Below are 27774 nucleotides of genomic sequence, written 5' to 3'. Positions count from 1 at the left end.
GAACTGTGCTAAATGCATAATTTAATTGCCACAAATACCACAGAGGGCATGGTGACAGACTGAAGCAGAGATATTTGGGGCATGTACATACTAAATGAGAAGCTTGAAATAACTCTAAGTTCCTATCCCAGTTCGGAATTAACTTTTGTGACAATGCTGAAAAAAAACATTTTAAAAAGCTGGGGCTTGTTGCCTTCTTTACAGTATAGTGGCTTTATTTTTATAACTAGTGATGTGATTATAATGCCTAGTTTGTTGTTGTTATTATTATTATTATTATTATTATTACTAGTCCTCTTCCTCTCTCATTCTTCTTCTCCTTGATTCCTCTGCTCCCTTCTCACTCTGGTCAAACTTTTTTTGTGTTAGTGGTGCTAGGGATTCAATCCAGGGCCTCATGCTTGGAAGACAAGGGTTCCACCACTGATCCATATCCCAAGCTCTGGTTATATTATTTATACATATACTTGGTAACCCTAAATAAGTAATAATTCAGCCAAATTATAATAACCTCTTATCATTTTCATAATCTGTATATCTATTATCTGCTACCTATTTGCAAATGGCATATAAACATACAAAACACATAAATTTTAGCAAATTCTTTACAACATTCTTAAAAATCAGAAGAGGAAAATATTTGGTATGATGTTAATAATAACTGATGAATAAACAAATGTATGTATTACAATGATCCCTAAAGCATATCAGATAATGGGTTCTTCATAGCATTCTGAAGTACCCATTTTGATTAGTGAGGAGAAAAGCAGCAAAACTCTTTGATTAATTCCTTAATTTTGGATGGATCTCTGTTAGATTTTTCTGAATTTTGTGACATAAAATTAATTGAGTTGTGTTTCATTTTTAAAATTACTGTGAAAATGTTTAACGAAATTGATGAGTGGTGAATGAATTCAGAGAAATTGTAGCCTTCTGAGTGCTTATATTCTGACCTGGAAAACTACTTTTATCATTGTTTCACATTAGCTGAGGGTTAACTTCACTATCATCCTGCAGTTTCAGCTTACTAATACAGGTAAAAAAAAAAAAAAAAAAAAACAGAGAAAATGAGCAAATTAAAATCTGGGGATCATTTATCAAAGCTTATATATTTATTCAGACTTATTTTCTTGAAATTGTATGGAAGTCTATTTAAACATAAAAAAATCCCATCTTTACAAAGATGTCCTTTCAAAACAAAAAAAGCAACCTAAAAGTACACATGGATTAGTACATATTTACTGATATATTTTGAAATATAAGATTCTAGCCTAAGTTTTCTACAATTCTCTTTTAAAAATATCAGGTTAAAGAAGCAATTAAAAAGTGAAATACAAATGATTCTTAAGATCATACCAAGGAAAAAGGATGTCGAAACTCATTCAAAGAATGTGCAAATAGCTTTAACAACCATATTCCTAAAGTTGTTATTGTTCATGATGCACGTTAAGTGCACAGAACATTTGCCTTGATGGCAGTTTTATTCTCAGCATAGTAAATGGCAAAAGGGTTTCTGTTCAATTGACTTTCTCATAAAAAGTTTAATTCCCTCTTCATTTTATCATAGGTTCGAGCTTGAGTTTTTTTGTTTTTTTTTTTAATCCAGCTTACATGTACACACTGCATAAGTAAATTTTGTTTTGTTTGACAGAATGATCTGGTGTCAGAGTGAGAGGAAATGGTGCTTGCTGTAAGTGCTGATGTGAATTGCAGGGGTTAGGAATCCCTTCAGAAACGACTTTGAGGTCAAATTCTCTTCTCACAAAAAATATATAGCTAGGCAGCATATAAGAATGGAATGTTTTATGTTATGTTGAATATTGTCACAAAATGTTTGATGCCACAATATTCTATATCATATTGTACCCAGGTATTTCATGATCACACAAATATGAATGAAAATTAATTCGAAAAATATTATGTCCCAGCTGCATTATATGTTTTATGTAAATCTACAAATCATAAATCACTAAAGAAAATGCTTATTAAATTCATGTATACATTTAAAAGTCAATAATGGCCAATGCTGCAATTGATAGGCATTTTAGCATGTAATGTTATAAATAGCAGGAAGAAGATTTATAAATATAGGTTACATATATAATATTTCATTATACAGATAAATGCTTTAAACCTGGAGTTAAAATCTTAAAACAATGAATCACTACTTATGGGTATATAATCTATTTAAATAATTTTACATATAAATACAAAACATATATCTGATAAATTCAATATAGGAAACAAATAGGACTTACCTTAAATTGCAAATAAGTAATGGATGATACAAATTTTACCTTCTTTAAACATTTTTAAGTGTTTTCTAATATTTTTTCCAGTCCCTTTCACTAGTTGTTTTTAAATTTTGGGATAATTATAGATGCATATGCATTTTTAAGAAATAATACACATTCCATGAATCCTTGGACAAGTTTCTTCCAATGCTAATATTTGCAACATTATAGTACTATATTACAAGCAGAATATTGACTTTGGTTCTATCCATTTTATTTACATTCATTTGTATGTTTGAGTTTGTGTGTTTAATTCTATTCAATTTTACCACACAGATCCATCCCAGTAGTCAAAACAATAGTAAAGAGAATATAGATGAATAAATATCTGGTAATATTATTAAAGTAGATTTTATTGAATTTTAAGGTACCAGAAATTTTTTTAATGTGGGTATCAACAAACTTTCTGAAGATCAATTAAAAATTACTTAGGCTTTATGTGCCAAAATAAATTGATTACAACTACAGTATTTAACTATCCTTTTGCAAAACTACTAAACAAATGGATGTGGCTTTATTCCAGTACAGTTTTATTAAAAACAAAATAGCTCATAACATGATTTGGCTCTTTTCCTTGACCTTCCATTTTAGGTTTTTACAGTCTTTTTTAGTCATGAAGTAGCAATTTTTTTTTCTATTTGGCTTGTTTTCCTTTGTTTTGTTTTTCTATTGAAAAACTATGTAATTAAATACAAGGTTTTGTAGTTCTTGAATTTAAAGATTTTTCTTTTTCAATTGGATCATTATGGGAAGCAACAAGTGAAGTTCCATAATCACAAAATTAATTTTAGTCATCACAACAATCCTAGGATTTCAGTTGTACAGAATGTGCTACATCATATACTTGGTAAAATACATACTAATAAGACAGTTAATTCACTTTGTTCTATAGTTTTTACTTCTCTTCTGCTGAAGTAAAGTTATTTTATGAGTTAACTATTTTTTAGGCAAATAATCAAAACAAACAAAGAGAAAATCCATGGATTCTGAGAACTGCTAAACTTTGGTAAATTACTCAGATAATATAAATGTAATTTCAGTACTATCTATGATGAGAATGCATAAAAGAAATACAGTTCTAATAAGTATGCTTAATATATGTCTGAAGTAAAAAATGTTTCAAATACTTTTTTATGAAGGAGACTTATGAGAAAGATAATCTATCTTACATCATCTCTTTCAAGCTGATTTAGATATATTGAGTGACCTCATGCTTACTGTATCTTTCTGTAAAACTCTTAGTATACTGCATTGTTTTCCTAGATGATATTTAATATCATATGTGTCTGTATAATTAGGTCATCAGGTAAACAAAACATTAACTTGAAATATGATACTAAGTTAACATATTACATTATTATATATCATTTACTGATTTTATATGACATTTCAAAACAGTAATATAATTTCCACTGTACCATCTGAGGTCAAAATCACAGAAAAATATTTTTCTATGAACACCAAAGTACAATGTTAATAAAACCAATTTAAAATTTTTAGGTTTTTGTAAAATAGACTTTATACAAAAGGGTAATGAACAAAGATTAAAGTTGCTGCTATTGATTTGGCAAAAGAAGTGAATGTAGTATGATGAAATATTCTATATGCACATTTAAGTTACACAAAGAATACTATGTGTTTTCTTATGTTTGACTCCTAGTTACCATACTAAGGTGTACTATATCATGTATTATTTGAAACGTCTAGTCATTTTTTAATCTTTATTTTACTTATTTATTTTTATGTGGTGCTGAGGATCAAACCCAGGGCCTTGCCCATGCTAGGCAAGCTCTCCACCGCTGAGCCATAACCCCATCCCCAATCTTATCATTTTTATTACCTTAAAAATAATAGTCTATTCTACCATGATCAAAAAAAAGAAAAAAACAAAGTAGTGTTTATTTTATCTTAACAAATGTGTAGTGAAATGCATCTTATCTTAACAAATGTGTAGTGAAGTGTAGTGTTTCAGCCATAAATTTTAATTAAGAATAAAAGTGTCACATAATTTTTCAATTATAAACACAGGCACATTCTGAAAAACTGGAACTTATAACCAACCAAAGATTAGGAATCAAGTTGACCATTAAAATTTTTAGAAGGAGGAAGTTCTATACATTTAATTCTAAAATTTCATTCTGGATCATAATTATTAGCATAAAATATTTTCTCCAGAATAAAATAAACAATGAATTTCTTTATAAGTAAATAAATGTTAATATATTTGATGATTTATTATATAGCATGTTAAAAAAAAACATATCAAATTACGAATTTAGAAATATCTTTCAATAAAACAATAATTTCAAGTACATGAAAATAAATACTAATCCCTAAAATTTTTTTAACTATTGTCATCTCAGTTTCACTAATTGAGTTTAGTATGATTTCTTCATACTTATTTTAGTGGGAAATTGCAGATTCCATAAAATTTGAATTATTTGGTACAAACTGAAAGTATCACTTGTAATGAGGGAAAAAAATGAGATGTTATCACAGCATGGCTTGGCATTCATTATTCCCTCAATTCCACTCCAGGTGCTTTTCATTGGGTGGATTTAACTGTAGACTGAATTGGCCACCTTGGGTCCCTAACATAACTCCATGATTGGGAAGCCATATGGTGCAATGCTGAAAGCTATGTTAAATTGTGAGTCATATTTTGGCCAGCTTTATTCTCATAATGTAGTATCAGAACTGTTTCCATGTAAATTTCTACACACTGCTGCTTATCAGCATAATTAAGCTAACTTTTTCTTTTCCCTATTTATATCTTGCTGATATAAAAACATACTAGAGTTTAAGCAAAAGTGACTAGTAGAGACTAGGAAAGAAATAGAAATGACACTTCAGGTTCACCGGTATTTACCTTTAAAGAAGCAGTCTTCATTGTGAACAATGGTAATCTTTTGCTTTTTCAGGCAAGCGGCTCTGTGTACCTCACAGTGGTTTTCATAGAATTCTCCATCAGATCCACACACAGGTTTGTAGTGCCGTTTGCAAAGGTCCATGCAGGCACATTCTGCTTGCCCTGTCTGTCTGCTGATCACACAGTGCCTTCCCAAGCCACAGTACTTATTTTCACAAGATCCAAAAGGGCCATCCTGAATCAGAAATCCTGAAGATAAAGAATAGAAAACCATTAGTTTCCTATGTTCAAATAATCTGTGCATTTCAATGTATCAAAAAGAAAATGTGTTCCAATATAATTCCAATATTATCTGTTGCACTGTAGTTTCAAAGGGCTTATATCAAAACACAGAGATGAACTTTTACAAAATGCTCTCAGCCTTCCTTCACACCTCCTTTGCTTGAACCCTGTTCCCCCTTCTCAGAGTACCATCATGTGTAAAGCTTTAAACTATCTCCCTACATGATGGCACCATAATGATTAACAGATTCTGATGAAGTTTAAAATACAATCTCACAACCTGTCAATCTCAGGATATTGGTAGGCACCTAACACATCTGTCACTCACTTTCCTGTAAAATAGGGATAATAAGAATATATTGTATTGTTATGAGGATTAAAGGCCTTGGTGTGTGTGTGTGTATAATATATATAAAATTATATATTTTTTATTATAAAATTATAGAATTATATATATAGTTATATATTTTTATTATAAAATTATAGAAATATATATATATATATATATATATATATATAATTCTATTTAGTGTTAATGTCATTTCCTCTTTCAGAAAATAATTTTTATAATTCAAACATGAAAAGAAACATTTTTTTCACCTTTATTTATTTATTTAGTTTTATGTGGTGCTGAGGATTGAACCCAGTCTCACACATGAATGGCAAGTGCTCTACCACTGAGCTACAACCCCAGGACCAAAAAACAAATTATGAAGATCAGCTTTATTTTCATTTTTACAAACAAAGCCCACACATTAAATTTATTTTCATATTGATGCATGCATGTACTCTGACATCAGTTTTTTATTGAACATCGAATTTCACAGAACAGTGGCTTTTATTGTAGAATATCTGCATATTCACAAGAGCACAATTTGATCAAATTACTCACTAATACTGGCCATTCCTACCTTCCTCTTTCCCTATAATCTTTTCCCTTTCAGCTAATGGCCACTCATTGACTTTCATGGTGATCCCGTTTCCCTCTGTTCTTTTTCCCTGTGGCTTCCACATATGAGGGAATACATGATAATTTTCTGAGTCTAACTTATTTCACTCAAAATTATAATCTGCAGTCCCATGCATTTTCTTGCAAATGGCATAATTTTGTTTTTCTGTATAGCTGAATAAAACTCTATTGTGTATATACACCACATATTCTTTATCTGCTCATTTGTAGGCTGATTTTATAACTTGGATATTGTGAATTTTGCTCAATAAACACAGGTATGTATGTATCTGTAAAGTGTGTTGACTATAATTCTTCTGGATAAATATCAGGAAGAGGTGTATCATATCATAAGTCTACTTTTAGCTTTTAAAGGAACCCCCCATACCATTTTTTATATAATATGTTGTATTAATTTATATCCCCACCAAAAGTGTAAAAGGGTTTGTTTTGCCTAGCACTCTCCCAAATACTTATTCTTAATTTTTTCTTTTATATTTTTATGGAGCCCTTTTTATTTTATTTTTGAGACAGTATATTGATAAGTTCTGAGTTTCTTGCTAAATTACTGAGGCTGGCCTTCAACTTTCAATCCTCCTGCTTCAGCCTCCAGAGTGGATCAGAGCATAGGGGTATGCCACTGAACCTGGTGGGAATTTGTAGTATTGATGCTTGCTATTCACACTGGAGTAAGATATCATGAGATTTGTATCTTTGATTCTACCTATGTGGTGTATTACTTTTATTTATTTGTGAATGTTAATTGATTTTTGTATTCCAGGGATAAAACCAACAAGATCATGGTATATGGCCTTAGTTTATATTGAATTCAATTTGCTATTATTAGTGAGCATGCTTGCAGCTATGTTCACCAATGATTTTTGGTCTGTAATTTTCTTTCATTGAAGTATAATTATCCAGTTTTGGTATCACAGTGATAAACACTTCATTGAATCTCTTCGGAAGTGTTCTCTCCCTATCAATTTTCCAGAATAAATTGATGAATACTTGTATGAGTTCTTCTTTATATATCTGATAAATTTAGCTATGAAACCATCTGATCCTTCATTACTGGTCTGTTAAGGTTTTTTGTATCATCTTAGTTCAGTTTTGGTAGCTTGTATGTGCCTAGAAATTTGCCCATTTTCTCTATATTTAATAATTTATTAAAATAGTCCCATTAGGGACTATTTTTATTTTGAGTTGTGTTACTCTTTCTTTTGTTAGTATGGATAAAAGGTTTTCATTATTATTTATTTTTTCAAAGAACCAATTCTTTGTTTCATTTATCCTTTGTATTATTCATCTTGTTTCTATTTCTTTAATTTAAAGCTATGGTTTTTAATACTTCTTTCTTTTACTAGATTTTGGATTGGTTTGTTTTTGCTTTTGCAAGATCTTATGATCTACCATTAGGCTGTTTGTTTGAGATTCATTCATTATTTCTTTGCTTTTTTCGTTCTCTCTTTCTCTCTTCTCTCTTTCTTCCTCTCTTCCTCTCTCTCTCTCTCTCTCTCTCTCTCTTTCTTTCTCTCTTTCTTATAGGCACTCATAGATCTAAAGTTCTCTCTTAGAATTGCCTTCCCTGTACCCAGATATTCTGGTATGATGTGTTTCCATTTCCATTTGATTCTAAGAGTTTTTGAATTGTTCTTAATTTCCTCAATGTTCTACTTATTGATCAAAGGTGTGTTGTTCAGTCTCTATGTATTTATACAATTTCTTTAGTCTGTAGTTTTTTGTTGTTGTTCATTTCTAATTTATTTGCATTATGGTTGAAAATAATGCAAGATATTTTGTATCTTCTAATAGTTGTTTTATGAACTAATCTTATGATCAGTTTGTAGTAATGTCCACGAGAAGATGAAAAGAATGTTTATTTAGTTGTTATTGGATAAAATATTCTGTAGATGTCTGTTAAGTCTAATTGATCTATTGTGTAGATTAAATTTGATGTGTCTTTGTTGACTTTGTACCTGGATGATCTGTTAATGATACTGGTGTACAGAAGTGTTGTATTGGGTTTTATCAATCCATCTATATCTAGTAATATTTGTTTTATGTAATTTAGTGCACCAACATTTGGAGTATAAACATTTACAATCATTATATCTTTTTGTTGGATTGTTCTCTACCAATATTGAACAATTTTCTTTGTCCCATCTTACAATTTTTTCAACTATTTTTTTTACCTTCATTTTATTTGCTTATTTATTTATTTTTTTATGTGGTGCTGAGGATCAAACATAGTGTCTCATACATGCAAGGCAAAGACAATACAACAGAGTCACAACCTCAGCCCTTATTCTTACTAATTTGAGTTCAAATTCTGCTTTACTGATATGAAAGTGATTCATCCTATTTGTTTTTGGATTCTATTTGCAGGGCATGTCATTTTCTTTTCTCTTACACTGTGTTTGCGAATGTCTTTGCTTTGAGGTATATTTCTTGGAAACAACTAACAATTGATTTTGGATTTTGAAAATCCAATCTGCTAGTTTAGATTTTTTAATTGGAAAATTAAGACCATTTACATTCAGTGTTATTATACACAGGTATATGTTATTTCCTGCCATTTGGTTGTATTTACAATTTTTGAAGAAGTCCTAGTTCTTATTTGCTTAATTATTCTTCTAATTTGATTTATTCTTTACCATGGTCTCTTTTTAGTATTTTTATCTTTCTCTTCAGTGTACATGATTTCTTTCAGTATACTTTGCAGTGCTGGCTTTGTTTTCATGAATTCCTTTGGATTATGTTTATTTTGAAAGGGTTTTATTCCTTCTTTGATTCTTAAGGTTAACTTTGTTGGGTACAGTAAATGAGGTTGGCAACTATTTCTTTTAGGACTTGAAATAGATTATTTTGTGCCTTCCAGAACTTTAGAGCTCTGCTGAGAAATCTACTGTCATTCACATTGATGTGCTTTGATAAGTGAGTTGGCAATTCTCTCAAAATTTCTGCTCGTATTTAAAAAAAAATCTCTTTATTTAAATTTTCTTTCATATTCTCCATTTTCTTCCTTAGTCTATTTCTTACTTCTTATTTTAGTTCATTTGTAATTTTAAAAGTTAACTTTTTAAATTCATTTTACATTATTTCCTCTACTTTGATATTTGTGAGTTTAGTTCTTGGAGTGTTAAGGATGTTTGGATGTGTCTTATGGCATTGTTTTTTCATGTTTCCTATATTTTTTGTTAATATTTGCATAGCTGTTAGGATAGCTATATCCTTTATTATTTTGTGATGTTCTTTTATGAGCTGCTGTTTTCTTTACTATGTGCACCAGACTGAAGATATATCTCTATGTCAAAACACTCAACATGATTCTGGTGCTATGATTAATTCCCAAAATTATCACTTTTAGAGGAGATAATAATAATCGTTAACTGCAACCACTTCAGAATAAATAGCATAAAAACAAACCATAAAAACTTATTGTTAATCTTTACCACTCTCAAGTCTGAAATTGAATAAGGAAGTAATGCTTTAGATGGCTGGAAAATTAGGTATTAAAGGAAGTACAATAACTGTTAAAATATATAGTACATAAAAAGAAATAAAAAAGAAGTGTCAAGGAAAAAGTTGTAGGGGGCAAGAGAAAAAAGTAGATAATGCAGGAAGAAAAAAAAGGCAAAACAGTAGAGAGCCTAAAAGTGAGCCTAAAAAAAATAAAGAAAGAAAAGAAAAGAAAAGAAAAATGCAATTAATTTATTAAGACATTAAAAATGCATAAAATTGGAATAGTATATGCAATATCAAATGATGGGCAAAACTGCCAAATCAACACAGAAGAAAATACCAGTTTAAAAAAAAACATGTATATATATATATATATATATATATATATATATATATATATATATATATATATATCTCACTACTTTTAAATTATTTCTTGCTGAACTTTTAAACTATTCCTTGCTGTACTCTTTGGGATGTAGAGATGTATTTTTATTGAGTATTCCATATTTGCAATACACCAGGTTTTGCAATACATAGTAAATACTCATATTTCCTCAGTTTGTCTTCTGTGTTTCTCTGGGTATGCAGATAGCAACCACACCAGCCATTTCCAAGCTGGATTGGAGAGCTGTATATTTGCGTTTTGTCCCCTAGTTTAGCTTGCTACTTCAAAAACTGTGTTGAACTTGGGTCTTAACATCTACCCAGGTTAAGTTCTCTGGTGAGAATCTAGGTTGCTCTTGTCATTTCTTGTTGTGTCCAGCATCCTAAGAGTGATTTTGAGGGTCAAAGGAAATACCCTAATTGTCTGAGGTCTATCAACCTAATCTCTCCCTAGTTGGTAAGAAGTCTTTTGTGGCTGCCTATAAAATTTCTACATATACCCAGAACTATGAAGACATATGTGAGCCTGTCTGGGTAGATTTCGGGTTGTAGAGTGTATGGCAATCCACAATAGAGACATGCCAGTCAGGATGAACAGGCACAAGGCATTTTATAATTGGAGTATATGGTGATGGCCGACAGCAGGGGCACTTCATATGATTCTGTGGCTGGGACATTCAACTCCAGCACATGTTGGAGCATTAACTGGGTTATGAAATAATGGCTCACAGCTGAGGCATGAAACATTATTATGAAACTGTGTCCCACATCAGAATTGTGCTCTATTCCCAAGGTGCCACACTCTTCCTCTCAGTATTCTACTTTCTGGTCTGCTCCATCCCAGTCCTGTTGTCAGTGGTTAGGGACATGGCGAAAGCTTGGCAGCCTTTAGGTCACAGCAGTCTCATTACACAGACTACTCAGAGGGTACACTTCAGAGAAATTCCCCAAACTCTTTTCTGTTTTCTATTCCAGCAACACAAATTTCTAAGTACCTCCAAGTCTCTGATAGTATAATATTTTGTTCCCGTCCATTCCCTCGGTCACTGTCCTCTCTAATATGCTATTATTTCACTGCTTCAATTCAAAAGTGTTGAGAAATGGAGATTTGTTACCTACCTCTACTCCAACATCTTGATCTCCCTCCAAATAAAATTTAAATTAGCAAAATTAAAATTACATGGGAAAGGCCAACATCATTTGTAGCATGGTTTTTAAAAAAGCAAATTTAAAGTGAAAATCAGAATAATTCTAGAAAATATTTTTTAATATTTGCATTTTTAATATAATATTCTAATTTTTGTGAAACATGCCATAAAGTTTGAAATAGAAATATAACTTATTGAATACATTTTCTATTATTTTAATTAACTAATAATACCTCATGTAAATGTGTAATAAATTTGGAAAAACATAATTAAATCAGTAGTCCCTGAACCTTGGCATGAATTAGAATAGTGAAAAGATGTTAACAAAACACCAATCAACATACCCCACCCTAGAGTTTCTTATCAGTCAGATCTGTGGTGCAGTCCAAAGTGTATATTTCCAACATGGTCCCAGGTGACGGAGATACTGCTATTTCTGGGACCACATTTTAGGGCCACTGATTATAAATTATAATCATAATTTTTAACCAAAATAAACATAAGACTAAGAAAAAGACTAGCTAAATAAGTATGAAATGCTTTTAAGTGGAAAAGATGAAAAAATAATGCTTTGATCAAAACCAAACAAAATAATGCAAATATTTGGAAGATATTAGGAAAAAGGCATGGAAAACTTACCACAGTGATTAATTTTATTGATATGGTATAGAACAAGTTTTTATTTGGTTCTTTTTTAAGTTTTTAAAGTTCAAAAGGTTAAATTAAATTAGCAGGGGGACAATAACCTGAGATTGTCTCCATACTTCAGGAGCCTAAGTAACAACACGCAACCTAATTTGGTACATGAATAAGCCAAAATCAAATTATGAGTACATATTTTTGAAACAAAAGTTAGGTTTCAGCCAATTACAAACAGGCAAGCTTCAGCAGATCAGAAACACCCAACAGATCAAACTATGTCCAATTAAGACAAATGGCTCCTAATATCATGCCCAAATAAAATAGATTTCTCACTGTAGCCAATCAAAGAATCTCTCTACCTTGTTTTTGCAGTTGGCCTATGAAAACTCATTGATGCCTGGTGTGGTTGCCCACCCCTGTAATTCCAGCAGCTCCAGAGGCTGATGCAGGAGAATGGCAAGTTCAAACCAGTTTTAGCAACTTAGCCAGGCCCTAAGCAACTTAGGAGACCTGTTTTAAAATTTTAAGAAAATGAAAAAAAGGGCTGGGGGTGTGGGTAAGTGGTTAAGCAACCCTGGGTTCAATTCCTGGTTTAAAAAAAAAAAAATCATTGTTAATATTGATAGACCAAACTCTCTGAACATCATTTTGATTTGAGTGCAGCCCAATTCATGCATTGTTTTTTGCCCAAATAATAAAGAATGCATTTAATTGGACTTAAATTTTTCTTTTATCAATTATACTACATAAAAAGGAAGGTCCAAAATTTCTAGTCAACTATGATTAGAAAATAAGAATTGATTTGAATGTACAAAATATTTTTTTGTTGTTCTTAAAGCAGTACTTCAGCAAATTGTCAATGTAATGTTTACAGAATCAAAAATGCTACTGCCATTCACAGGAATTTGACTCAAAAATATTTTCTATAATTGTATTTCTTATATTTCTTATTATTTTCAAGAAACAGGTTAATATTTGCCAAGAGAGTGTTTTATTTGTTCTTTATTATGAAGGAATAAACTCAGATTTATTGAGAGAATGTGGTCATTTTACATTTTAGTCAGAAATTAAGGTAGCTTACTGAATCAGTACAGTTTCCCTGACTTTGTAGAAATGCTCTACTATAAATTCTACATCATCCACTATTTCTATGTTGGTGTAAATTTTTCTTTTTTCCTTTTTTAATATTTTTTCTTCTCTAAAATTCTTCCTTAAAAATCTTGTACTCTAGTTGAGAGGTTTGTATTAAGATATTGGCCATAATGTAGAAGTTAATTAAGAATTTTACATAAGCTAGAAGCTATGTGTTGCATATAGCTGCTACAATTAAAGGAAATTTAATTAATTCATATTCCACCAAAAGAAATCTCATATTATGTAAATGAATAGCTAGAACATATCCTTTCTGACACTAATTAACCATGACTAATGCTGAACTTAAGTTTCAGCTGAGATTAAATCAATTTAATCTGATCAACATGTCAAAGATTTTTTTTTAAAGTACATTCAGTCAGATAGCATACTAAATGAATTTTAATCAAGAACTTATAGTCTGCCATCTTACAGTTTGATAAAATAGCATTTTTTTTCCAAAAATGGGCTATGCATTTAATAAGTACATTAGCTTAAAATTTCTGTGCCTTCCAAGCATTACAAAAATTGCTCAAAACAATTTCAAACAAAGCTGAAACATTAAGTGATTAAAAGCATAAAATCAAAAAGTAAAATAATTCTACATTATTCTAAAGATGGTCTTTACAAATTCTCAGTCACAAAGCAATTGTCTTTAAAGCATATCTATATTTATATCTGTCATCTCAATCTATGTATATAGAAGATAAATTTTATCAGGTACTTAACATTCAGTGGATCTAAATGGAAGTAAACTGTTAAAAATAAAACTGTTTTAATGGATAAGGTGCTATATTAGTTGCTATGGGATACATAAAAAGAGAGGTCTTTGACAACTTCTTCAAGAGGCTTGCAAAGGAGATGAGAAAGAACATCAGCATGCCCAAATAGAGAAAGAAGGATGTAGAAGTGTATTTGAGGGCATGAAGTAGATTGATATGAATAACAGCAGGTAAAACCTCAAAGACATTGTATCACATCACAGTTGAGTTTGTTCTCAAAGATTGCCAGTTCAGAAGGCTGATTTGTTGATAAAACAACCCTTGGAATAAAGACTGATATTACATTTAGAAGGATAATAGCTGGAAGAAGGAGGAATCAGGTTCTGATTAGCTAACTACCTTTGATTGTTATTGTGAAATAAAAAAATAATTTGATTTATAGTGTCAAGTTATTTGAGGTGTTGTTTCCTGAAAATGTATTATGTTTAAATATAAAATCTAAGCCGCCCACCCTGCAGTTCCCCTATGCACTGGAGATGATGACCTCCATTGCTGGACATGTGAGCACCATTTCTTGGGACATTTCTTTCTCTGCTGTCCTTAGGCCTCATAAAGAGCATTTGCCACAGACATGTTAGGACATACTGAGACAAAGTAAGTTGCTGGCCATAAGGAATAGCAGCCATCTGCATGCTTGCTTAGTCATGTCTGGTTGCAATTGATAAGGAGCTGTAAGGGACACTAGCCATAGGCACACTTAATAATGACTGGTTACAATCGATAGGGAGCACAGCTCCATGGACGTGTGCAAAGTACATGTCCTGTTATGATTACATCATCTCACTGGACAGAACCAATGGTCATTGACTTTTATTGAATGTAACCACCAATCGCCAAGGTACACCCACCAACTTGGAACTCTATTTAAATCACTTGTCCTGCCACAACAATGAGCCTGCTCAAAGACATCAGTGAGACTGGCTGCTTTGCTGTCCATCCCCAAATGGATTCCACCATTTCCTGATGTCCAGCACTCTGCTGGAGAGAACCACCAGACAACAACAATGTCTGCTCTTTGGCTAAGAAAAGTTGCGTAGCATCAGAGGTATTTGGAGGCTTGGGTATCCCTAGGGTTGTGTGATTTGTGTGTAGTGTTTAATTGCCCTAGGATTGTGTGATTTGCTTGTAGTGTTAATTAATATGCATTAAATACTAGTTGGGCTGCTCCAGCACACCCAAAACTTTTTGCATTAATTGTTTATATGTGATGATTGGTATGATCAAATATACAATTGCATTTAAAGACAATCCACCGCCAAGTAATTATTAATAGTGCTGCTGGCAATAGGCCTGTTGCTTCTAGAAGAACACAATTGACAAACGTACAGTATTATGGCTCTTCTCATTCAAAATTGACTTTTAGTTCCAGTTCCTCCTACCATGCTCCTGCTGCCACTCAGCACACACCCTTTTTTAAAGGTACAGCTGTTGCCAAAGGAGAGTTCCAAAAGCTAAGCCTTGATGACTTTAATTCACAGAACATTTTAATTATGTACATATTGAACTCCTTCTCTGTCATTTCATCTGCTGTGCTGGCCATGGATTCTAATAATGTGGTATCTTGATTTGTTTGAGGCACTTTCTTTCCTTGTCTTTTCATATTGCTCACGTGTCTTCCTATCCAGCTCTGTGGATCAGAGGCATTACTGCTTTTACTCATAGGCTTATCGTGACCCTGCATGGTTCCAATACCTCTTCATTGAGCGGAAGAATAATATTAACAGATCCCAATATAAACAAAATACCACCTAAAAACAAATAGTTGTTATTAAGACTTTACAGTTTTGTCACAAAGTACAGAAATGGCGAATTTAATTATTATCTACAATATAATCAGTAGGTTTGTAAAAGGGTTTACAGTTTCTGATGGTGGACAAAGAACTAGGAGTGAGGTATAGGAAGATATGCTCAGGAGGTATGAGATGAGTATTATATTTTAGGAAGCGTGAAAGAGAAATCTCAAGAAGGTGGTTAGTATCAGGAGAATAGAGAGGTAGTAATTTTGGGTAGACAATAAGAGGGATGATAGTAGAATACATAAAACAAACACATATATATTAAGAAAATTTTTAAAAAATGTTAAAATAGTAAAAATTGGAGAGGAAAAACAAACAAAAAAATATACAACACTGTAATTTACTATTCAATCATCTCAGTCCTCAATAGACTAATTCATGCAAAGTGTTTGGTTTCACATATGTTGGGGGATGTGAGGGAGAGAGAATAAAGAGGGAAAAGAATGAAAAAAAAATCTCAAAAGAAGAAACAAAGATTATTTTGATTGGAGATCAGTATCTTTCTTACTTCCCTTCTCATCACATAGGTGGAGTTGTCTGTTCTTAGTTGGTATCTCCACCCTCAGGACATTCAAGGTAACCAGGGTGTGAAGGTAGGTCTTGAATGCAGGGTCCCTGGAAGTGGGTATGGCACCTGTCTATCCCATTGGGAGATTGCACCTCAAGGATCTCCTTTGGGGTCTGCTCCTGTGATGTAGGTGCTGGGTCTTGATCTCATCATCTCATCTGTAGACCTCATAGTTCCTGCCCTCTAAATTGGTCTCTAAAGTTTATCTCCCTCACCCTGTTCCTTTCTACTTCCTAATTAGGAATCTTTCTCTCCAGGGGTCTTGTGTGTTGCACTCTGGTGGCTGTGCACCTGTTGTGGAGGGCCATTTTGAATTGGGCAGTCACTCTGCGGAGTTAGCATCTGCTGGGGCTTGGGGGGAATTAGAAAACTATGGGTACCTGGCTATCTGGTGTTCCAAACTGGTAGTTGCCCCAACTAAAGATGGTGATGGAGGTCACACAAAATTGAGGCAGCTGCTTTCAGTGATGGGGTGTCCATTCGGATGGGGGGAACCACGTGATGGCGTTGTGCAATGTGTTCAGAGATGAGCTCTGTGACATGCAGTGTTGTAGCTCTTGGCTTTCTTCAGAGCCTGTGATGCCCCTACCGCAGGTTAAGGAACTTTGGCAGTAGCTGCAGAGTCTCAAGATGGAGGCGACCTGGGGAGCCCCATGTTGGTAAATGGGGGTCCACACAGGAGTAATGGCTGGAGTTCCTGTGCGAGGGTAGAGGCTGAGTGTCCTTGGTGAGAGCAGCATCTGGGAATTCTGCACCCATGCTGATGCCAATGGTCCCACTAAGGAACCCAGGAGACCTGCATGGGTGAGTAGTCAGTAATTGGGAGTCCTTTTCTAATGCTGAGGCCTGGGGCCTCACACAGCATGGAGGCCATGATTCCTGCGCAGGATCAGCTGTGGAGGGTCCTCTATCACTGTCGGCAAAGCATTATTCCCCTTTGTTGAGACCTGGGTAACAGAGCTACACAGAATGCTGCCTCCTTCTGACCCACCACCTTGCTTGGATCCAGCCCAGCCTTGATGACTTTAACAGGAAATACTTGGTGCTTTTCTTCTACCCTCTGGAATTCACCTTCCTGTGCCCTACAGAAGTCTTTGCTTTCAGTGTCAAAGCCAATGAATTTCACAATGTGAACTGTGAAGTGGTTGCAGTCTCTGTGTACTCCCACCTCAGCCACCTTGCCTTGATGGATATGCAGTGGAAGTTCTACTGTTTGTGCCACATGAACATTGCACTCTTTTGGGATTTAACCAAACAAATTTCTTGAGACTACAGTGTGCTTTTGAAGGTGCTCGTCTTGCACTCAGAGGTCTGTTCATAATTGACTCCCATAGAGTCATCAAGCATCTGAGTATCAAAGATCTACCTGTGGCCGGAGCATGGAAGAGACCCTCTGTCTAGTGAAGGCATTCCAGTTTGTGGAAACTCATGGAGAAGTCTGCCCAGCAAACTGGACACAAGACTCCGCTACAATCAATACAATTCCAACAGCTTCCAAAGAGTACTTCGAGAAGATAAGTCCGTAGATAATCCCCTGTGCCCCTGCAGCTTCTCATGTCAGAAAAGAACTACAGCTGGAAACTTTTAAGCATTTAAAAATAATTATATATAAAAGGCAAGTCTAATTAAGCTTGTATCTATACATATTACTCTAAATGTTTTGTTTCTGTAACACTGGCTAAGATATTCTAACAGTAATTGCTAACATCAGGATTAATTAAGAACATCTTGATGGGTAGGAAGTTTCCATAAAAGGCCTGGTTCTCTGTTTCTTAGATCATATCTTCAGTGTATAAAGGAAATACAGTTTCTTAGCCTTACTTGAATCTTTGTCTATACATAAGTAGTATAACAAGCACTGAGAGTCTCTGATCAAAGATCCTGAAAATTTCTTCTTGAATTTCTTCGTATTAAACTGCTTTTTAATAAGGAAACATAGATCATAGTTTTACACTATTAATCTCAGCAGTCCAAGTTAACTCTCAAAATGGATGTGTAAGTAATAGAAAGAAATATGAATCATATTATTTTAAAAAATAACAGCAGAGTGAATTAGCTGATCATGTACAATCCCTATATTTACCATGTACATAGTTATTTTACTCTTTAGCTGAATTGGAATCTAGATTTATTTGTTTTTTTGTTTGTTTGTTTTTGTTTTTGGTAGTGCTGGGGATCAAATCCAGCACCTCAAGCATGACAGGCAGGTGCTTTACCACTAAGCCACATGCCCAGTGCTATTCCTATATCTATATCCATGAGGTGTAATTGTAAAGGACATATATTGAATTGTTAAATCCAGGAATTGTTTTGAAATTATTGTAGTTATTTGCTTTCTTGTAGTGCCTAATGTAAAATGTATCATAATAAATAACATTTGAAAATATTAAAAAAGAGCAAACATAAAATGTGAGTATGTGAACTTCAATATGTTTAAAATAACAACAGATTTATAGAACAGATTTAAATCTTTGCCTTATCATTGTATGTCTATCTGATATCAGCCAGGCTATGATCTTTTTGAGCCTGATATTCTAGTGGTAAATAAGAGATAACTAACATATTATGTTTAGATTTTATTTTATCAAAATATTCCATTTATTTAAAGATGCTTAATAAAGTATCTGATGAAAGGTAATTTCTGGAAGTACACTGAATAAATTTTCTTTAGAAGGCTTACCATGAATGCTTCATCTGCATTATATATGTATAATTATCTAATTTATATATTCTAGAAATGGCCTCAACTATATATAATGAGAAGTTATTTTGACTTAGATTTTCTAAAGGTTTTTTTTCTCCATAAGATGAACTTGTGAATTGTGCTGCTATGATCATTGATGTGGCAGTATCCCTATAGTATGCTCTTTTAAGGTCCTCAGGGAATAGGCCGAGAAGGGCGATAGCTGGGTCAAATGGTGGTTCCATTCCCAGTTTTCCTAGGAATCTCCATACTGCTTTCCATATTGGCCGCACCAGTTTGCAGTTCCACCAGCAATGTACAAGTGTACCCTTTTCCCCACATCCTCGCCAGCACTTGTTGTTGCTTGACTTCATAATGGCTGCCAATCTTACTGGAGTGAGATGGTATCTTAGGGTGGTTTTGATTTGCATTTCTCTGACTGCTAGAGATGGTGAGCATTTTTTCATGTACTTATTGATTGATTGTATGTCCTCCTCTGAGAAGTGTCTGTTCAGGTCCTTGGCCCATTTGTTGATAGGGTTGTTTGTTATCTTATTGTTTAATTTTTTGAGTTCTTTGTATATTCTGGATATTAGGGCTCTATCTGAAGTGTGAGGAGTAAAAATTTGTTCCCAGGATGTAGGTTCCCTATTTACCTCTCTTATTGTTTCTCTTGCTGAGAAAAAACTTTTTAGTTTAAGTAAGTCCCATTTGTTTATTCTTGTATTTAACTCTTGGGCTATGGGCATCCTATTAAGGAATTTGGAGCCCAACCCCACAATGTGTAGATAGCTAGACTTTGGAATCAACCTAGATGCCCTTCAATAGATGAATGGATTAAAAAACTGGCATTTATACACAATGGAGTATTACGCAGCACTAAAAAATGACAAAATCATGGATTTTGCAGGGAAATGGATGGCATTAGAGCAGATTATGCTAAGTGAAGCTAGCCAATCCTTAAAAAACAAATGCCAAATGTCTTCTTTGATATAAAGAGAGCAACTAAGATCAGAACAGGGAAGAAGAGCATGAGGAAAAGATTAACATTAAATAGAGACGAGTGGGGGGAGAGAAAGGGAGAGAGAAGGGAAACTATGGAAATGGAAGGAGACCCTCATTGTTACACAAAATTACATATAAGAGTTTGTGAGGGGAAAGGGGAAAAAAAAACAAGGGAGAGAATTAAACAACAGCAGATGGGGTAGAGAGGGAAGATGAGAGGGAAGGGGAGGGGGGATAGTAGGGGATAGGAAAGGTAGCAGAATACAACAGTCATTAATATGGTATTATGTAAAAATGTGGATGTGTAACAGATGTAATTCTGCAACTTGTATTTGGGGTAAAAAATGGGAGTTCATAACCCACTTGAATCAAATGTATGGAAGATGATATGTCATGAGCTTTGTAATGTTTTGAACAACAAATTAAAAAAAAAAAAAGATGAACTTGTTTCATTTTAGGAGTGTCAGTATGGCAAACACAAATGAAATTTTTGGCAAATTAATTAAAATGTCAGGCCTCAGTTTCCTCAACTAACTAGAATATTACAAGTTCAATATTCTAGAAAAATTTTAGAAAATGGCACTCACACTTTTTTGATAATTATTATTTAAACTTTATTATTTATTATTATTTAACTTATTTAAATTATCATTATTATGGACTTAGTACAATATTATATAGAAATCAATGAAGTAAATAAATAACTGCATTCACAGGTCTATTTTTTTAAAAATCTGTTGGAAATATACTTAGGGAGGTTTTGGAAGAATGTGTATTTCCAAATAGCATCCCTAAAATTTTGAAGAGCATCCATTGTTTAAGAATTTTTCTTCTCTCAGCTAAACAAAAGGAGAAAAAATAATTTTGGAAAAGAAAAACATGTTCACATTTGTTTAATTATACATTTTGATTTAGAATTATGCATAATATTTGGTGACAGTTTGTTACCCACATATGGAAAAATTGTAAATCCAAAATACAATTTTTTATTGCACACTGTAAACTTTAACAAAATGCTTTCAGGCCCCACAGATTTCATGGTAAGTGGCAACTCAAGTAAACACTGGAATGCTCACAGAAGATTGAACACAATATGATCTTTTCATGACCTTTAATGATTGGAATCTGTGTTTCCTGCTGCTACTTTGTGAAATTGGTCAAAACAAGTCATCCAGGCTGTATGTGCATCACTACTGAAAGACAATCCATTTGAGCAGTCATATCATCTGTAGTTCAGCTGATCTGGACTCCTCTTTCATATCTTATTATACACAGTTCATTGGACCCTCATATAATTTTACAATATGATTTTTTTAAAAAAGTAAAAATGAAAAGATAAATACATAAAAAGCTAAAGATTCAGGTAAATAGCATTCATCCAAATTATAGTTTCTGTACAATGTCAATGAATGTTTTCCAGGTGAATTTTTAAAAATATTTTTTTTAGTTGTAGTTGAACACAATATTTTTATTTATTTTTATGTGATGCTGAGGATCGAACCCAGTGCCTCACGTGTGCAAGGTAAGCACTCTACCACTGAGCCCCAGCCCCAGCCCCAGGTGGATAATTTTTGATGTCACATTTCAAGAAATTAGATGACTTTGAGATCAGTTATTAATATGGTAACAGATTTTTTTAAAATTATGTTCTCAACTGAAGAAGAAATGATGTGAAAATTTCCTGTAATGATAGCACAACAGTAATAGATGATGATCAAATCTCAACTCAGTTTTTGATCCTGATTACAAAAACTACAAAAGTTACACTTAACTATTAATTTTTCCTTCTGAATCCTATCTATAAGCCATAATTTTTCTTATTGCCTATCTATGTTCCATTGAGAACACAAGACCACCCTCACCATTAGCATCCTGCAACAAGGTTGTCTGTTGATAATCCATGAAGCAACAATCCACATCATTATTCATCATCATTGGTAAGCTTAACTCTGTCCTATTAATCCCTATGTAAAGAATCTCAATAATAAGGAAACAGGGTGCAGAGGCAGGGAAGGTGACAGAGTGGCTCTTTTGTCCAAGTGGTCACATTTATTTATATCAATAGATTACATTAGGTTATTAGTACCATAACCACATTATTGTTTAAGTTATCAGTAAAGTTGCTTATTCTGCAGTTAAATTTCACAGTTGCAATATGCAATGTTAGGAGCTCTATGCAGTTTTCAAGAAAGCCCATTGCCAGGCAGGCAGCTCCAGGAGCACCTGAGCTTGATGAAACATTGTAGTTATATATAAAACAAGTTCTTCTAATTTTTAGAAGCTATGTGCCTGCAATCAAGGTCACAGCTTGATGAGGATCTAACACAGAGGCATCTCAGGGCATTGCCATACCAGCTAGACATAACACATATATGAGCTATATTATTAGATCTTAAGAGAGATTGCAGGGCATTCTAAGGGTGGGTAACAGGGTGTTTTCTCACCAGGGGAACACTTCCTTGTACATTTCCATGGTCAGAATCCCTACATTTCTACTTTTGTTCCCTACAGCCCTTTGGAAACCCCTGATTTTTTTTTTTAATGTCTCTATTGTTTTGTCTTTCCAAAATATGATATAGTTGAAATTATATAGTCAGTAGTCTTTTGACATTCACTTTTCATTTAATGATATTTAAACTTTCTTCATGTTTAGTGATGGTTTCATAGCTCTTCTTTCACTGATGATTATTATCCCATTGCATGTATTACTACAGTTTATTTCTCCATTCATCCATTGAAGGACATCTGTGTTTCTTCCAAGTGTTTGTATTATAAATAAAACTGATATGAATGCTGATATGCAGATTTTTGTGTAGATTTACAGTTTTAACTTATTTGGGAAAATAACAAGGAATACTACTATTAGATATGATGGTAAGAGTACATTCAGTTTTCAAGGAAACTGTTTAACTTTCTTCCAAAGTGGCTATGTCAGATTGAAATTCCACTAGCAAAAAATGATAAGTTTTTTTGCTTCACATAATAACCAGTATTTGGTGTCATCAATATATGGTATTTCCACTGCTCAAATATGTATTAGTGGATCTGGGTGTTTTAATTTGCAAATGTTTGATGGCACAAAATGGTAAGCAAACTTTTTGTATAATTATTTAACATCCTTATATCTTCTTTGGTGAGGTTTGTGTTCAGGATTTTTGAACATTTTTGAATTCATGTTTTTTGTTGATATAGCATCTTTTCCTATTTTTGATATTTTGATCTCTGTTTACATTGGGTAATGATTAACTCAGGATAATTAGCATATCCATCACCTTGACCTTTTATCATTTCTTTATGGGGAGTACATTTAAAATCTCCTATTCTAATTTGAGCTGCATAATGCATCATTGCTAATTATATTCACAGAATATATTATATTCAACAGAATACCACAACTCATTTCTTCTGTCTACTATCAGAGAGAACATTCAGCCTTTGGTGTTTTGGGATTGGCTTACTTCATTTAGCATAATATTCTCCCATTCCATCCATTTATCTGGAAATGCCATAATTTTATTCTCTTTAATGCTGAGTAATATTACATTGTGTATACATATCATAGTTTCTTTATCCATTCATCTATTGAGGCCATCTAGGTTGGTTTCACAGTTTAGCTATTGTGAATTGAGCTGCTATAAACATTCATTTGGCTGTGTCACTATAGTATGCTTATTTTAAGTGGGTATAGACTGAGAAGTGGAATAGCTGGTTCAAATGATCAAATGATGGTTCCATTCCATGTTTTCTAAGGAATCTTCATACTGCTTTCCAGAGTGGTTACACCAATTTGTAGTGCCACCAGCCGATTAACCAAACTTTCCATCTCCTTTTTTTTTTATTGTAGAGTTTTTAAGATATTGGGTATTTGGGGTCCTTTATAATATAGTTCTTTTCCTTATATGTTCTGCTAATATACCACTTGTCTTCTCAATCTTCTGACGGTGTCTTTTGCAGATAAAATTTTTTAATTTTAATGACATCCAAGTTATTAATTTTTTCTATTATGTGTTTTACCATTTTTGTAACCAACATGTCATCATTATACCCAAGGTCATACAAATGTTCCCCTATATTATCTTCTAAGAGTTTTATAGTTTTTAATTTAAACTTAGATCTATTTAGAATTTTTAAATTAAATATATATTGATTTTAGATTTAATCCATTTGAGTTAATTTTTGTGAAAGATATGAGATCTGTGTCTAGATCCTTTTGTTTTCTCTCTTTTCTCCCCTACATGTGGTTGTCCAGTGTTCCAACACCAGTTTTAGAACACAATATCCTCTCTCACAAGACAATTGTTCAATTTGATGGATCTGTTTTAGGATTCTATATATTTTTTTAAATTAGTCTTTTTGTCTATTCTTTCTCAGGTACACAGTGCCTTGATTACTGTAGCTTCATAGTCAGAGTCAACGATCATTTCACTCTTCTACTTTGAATTTTTCTTTCATATTGTGTTGGTTATTTTGAGTATTTTTCCTCTGTATGTAAAAGGAACCTATATTATTTTATTGGTGATGGGGATAAAACCCAGGTCCCTGAGCATGCTAGGCACACACTCTACCACTGAGCTACAGCCAGTAGTTATATTGTAATATAACCATTACAATCAGGTTTTCAGTATTTATAAAATGACTTTTTATTGGGAAATGTTTGCTTTGATCAGATCTTATGTAAAATGTTGATACTCTGAAATGACTGAAAATTGCCAGCATACTTAATGGAAACATATTCAATTATAATTTTAAATATTACTATTGGAGATGTAAGAAGAATTGTGTGTCTGTGGTGTGTGTGTGTGTATGTGTGTGTGTGTGTAGTTTAAACTTGGAAATCATTGCTTACAGAAAATCCAATACATAAATTGAAATCAAAGAGCCACCATGTGGGTTACGGCAATGGTGAAAGTCTCAGATACAATTCTCTTCATCCTGGTGGCTCAGCAAAGGAAAGTGGAAGAATTTCCACAGAACACAAATTAACTGATATCTCATTTTTCTCCTCTAAAAATGTATGAATTTTGATATGTGGCTGGAAATACTTACTCAAGCTTTTCTTTTTACTTAATGTTTTAGAAACAACTTCAGGGTTAGGAGCCATATCTAGAATAGCTGTCATAGTGTCATTTATTGGGAAGGTCCTTTAATGTCTCAGTTGTTCTGACCTTGAGTCTGAACCAGTTATTTAATGATTAATGTGCAACAAAAGATACTGTTTGTAGCATTTGCCAGTTTCTGTGGTGTAAAATATCCCCACAGTATCCAATTTCAAGCTATAACCAAGACATCACCGAATCTGTATTTTAAAAAGAGATGCCAAATTGGCTCTTATAAACCAGTACAACTCAGCTTCATAAGCCTCAATGATTGCCAAATCTCTGTCCCCCAACTTTCTATAGTTGAATTAAAGCACTGATTATTTTACTAATTTCTGCAACTAACCTCAAGTATATACTGTTGGTCAAAGAAAGATAATTAATTTCCTAAGAATAACTCATTGTTATAGCTGAAGCTTGAGCCTTCCATATTCTTGTATAGGTAAATTTTAAGATTTTAATTTTACTCCTTTTTGAAGCTTTCTTTTTTTTCTTTTGAGGGTTTCAACTAATGTTAAGTAGGGCTGTTTGATACAGCAAGGCATAGGTAAAAAGATTGTCCTCAGGTTTGGAACACATAACTTATTTTGATACAACTCTGATTCCTAGTCACATGGTCATATAAGTTCTTTGTGTGTGAAAAAAATAGGATGCAAACCACTCTCTCTATTCTCATAATTTTTTTTTTCCTACCCTCTGCCTCACCTCTCCAACAGCTGTGGTTTAAATCCATCTCAAATCTAATTTCTCCAGAAACTTGTTTATCCCCTGAATCCTTTCAATCCCCCTAGCTTAGGTGCTGAGGATAATTGCAGGCTTTCTTTATTTTGGTTTCCATGCTCTTACACTTCTTCCCTGGAGAAAAAGCCATAGAGTCATACACTGCTTGAATTGGACAAAGGCTAATGGGGAGATATTAAAATATTACCTCAAAAGCATTCTGTCACTATTATTAAAAAAAGGACCTAGAATCTAACAAGAGTCCCAGAAGGCACTCTAAAGAATAAAGGCTGGCACTGGATAGGAGTTAGCTATGTGGCTGAGAGAAGCATAAAAGGATATTTTAAAGCAAAGATGCTAATATATGGGCAGGTTGATTAGATGTTGCCTAGTGTGCAGATTGGGGCTGAGATTGTTAGAAGATGTTGTTTGAGAATTTGAAAGAGGATGATAGTAGATAGCTTTGCACTGTATGTTAAGGCTCTGTCCTTGAGACAGTGGGAGCTGATATTTAGTAGTTTGAAGAAGGAGTCTCTGGTTAGAAAAGAAGCTATGAATTAGGAATTTACTGCTCTGATTTACTTGAAAATAGTGTGTGTCAGAGCAAGGGCAGCTATAGGAAACCAATTTACAGAGCAATGTAGTATTAGTTAAAGAAAAGAGGTAAAGAGGGTAACTTTGCATTGAAGAAAGGTAGTTAGGAATGGTTATAAGAAAAGATAATTTTGAGAATGACTTTGTAAGCAGCTAAGAGAATTCTCCGTTTTTCAGCACATATTAAGTGTACAAATTAATGGATTTCTTTTTGACATTTATGTACCTACATAATATGAATTGATCATGTCCACCCTCCCTTCCACCCTCTCACCTTCCCATTAACACTTCACCTTCTTCCCAGTCTCTGATAGACAAGGGAATATAAAAGTCATTATGAAAATCTTATTTTCACATATTAATATGAATAAAAAGATGATCAACAATTCTAAGTTCTTGAAATACAGAGAAAGAGAGTGACATATATGAGCCTTAAAACTTAGGTATGTTTTTAAACACCATGTTATATGCTTTTATTTCAGTAGGAGATTAGCTTTTTGGTACCTACTGTGACAGATAAGTCATTTCTTAAAAGCAATGACATTTTGAAATAGCCATTTTTGGTGCAAGGATGATAAATAATTGACTCTAGATTAAAATGACATAGCCAAAGGGATAGTACAAATATCTTTAATTGTATCAACCTACAAAGTAGTGTTATTTTTCAGTAAAACTAAGCATCTTAAAGAAAAGAGTAGAGATTATGTAACTATCCAAAATATTGGTTTTATTATCATTGGTGTGGTAGAAAAATTGGATGAAAAGCAGAACTCAAAAAAAAGTACTGAAAAGAATTTAGTACAAGCTGGATAAACAGAAAATGCCAAATTCTCTTCTGATAAGTCGATTTAGTGACTTTAAGGTCATTTGCACAAGAATTAAGTCCAATGTGTAATTTTAACTGAAATGTCAATATATTGTGATGGTTTCTCAAATACTAATAATGTAATTTATAATGCTTCTAATAATAATTTATAATAATGCATATACATATATTTGCCAAGATCTCTACACCTAAAAAAATATTTTAATCATCTTTTTATTGATAGCTTTGAAACTTATCTGACTTTCTCATATGTATAAAAATTAAGCTCTACATAGCAGACATATAGTCTATATTTCTTAAAAGTAATTATCCTAATAAGAAGTATAAAATTAGAAATTTCATATATGTTTATTTTTGAATACTACAGTAAGACCATAGCCTACTAAGTCTAATTTCTAGGTCTTTTTGGTCTTAACAATATATCTCTATTCTATAGTCCTATGACTTTTATTTCTCCCCATTTTACTGTAATTATGATTTTGAACTTTCCAATAAACCAAGTTGATATCTCATATTGTTCTATAACTATGATATCTGTGT

The 27774-nt window shown here is 33.0% G+C and overlaps 1 protein-coding gene and 1 pseudogene across 3 annotated transcripts in view; one reads left to right on the top strand and one right to left on the bottom strand.

Moving 5' to 3' along the window:
* The window catches only part of Fstl5 (follistatin like 5), a 721807-nt gene that overhangs the window by 497410 nt on the left and 196623 nt on the right, over positions 1-27774 (bottom strand). For all 3 annotated transcript variants that reach the window (XM_071614852.1, XM_027926695.3, XM_071614853.1), the window contains exon 3: positions 5164-5412. In XM_071614852.1, the coding sequence (XP_071470953.1) occupies positions 5164-5412 (249 nt within the window). The remainder of the gene's footprint in view (positions 1-5163; positions 5413-27774) is intronic.
* On the top strand, positions 11111-17836 carry LOC114085385 (thioredoxin-dependent peroxide reductase, mitochondrial pseudogene; annotated as a pseudogene).

This window comes from Marmota flaviventris, chromosome 7 (assembly GCF_047511675.1).
Source record: "Marmota flaviventris isolate mMarFla1 chromosome 7, mMarFla1.hap1, whole genome shotgun sequence".
NCBI classification, from domain to species: domain Eukaryota; kingdom Metazoa; phylum Chordata; class Mammalia; order Rodentia; family Sciuridae; genus Marmota; species Marmota flaviventris.
This window is presented reverse-complemented; position numbering and strand designations above follow the sequence as displayed.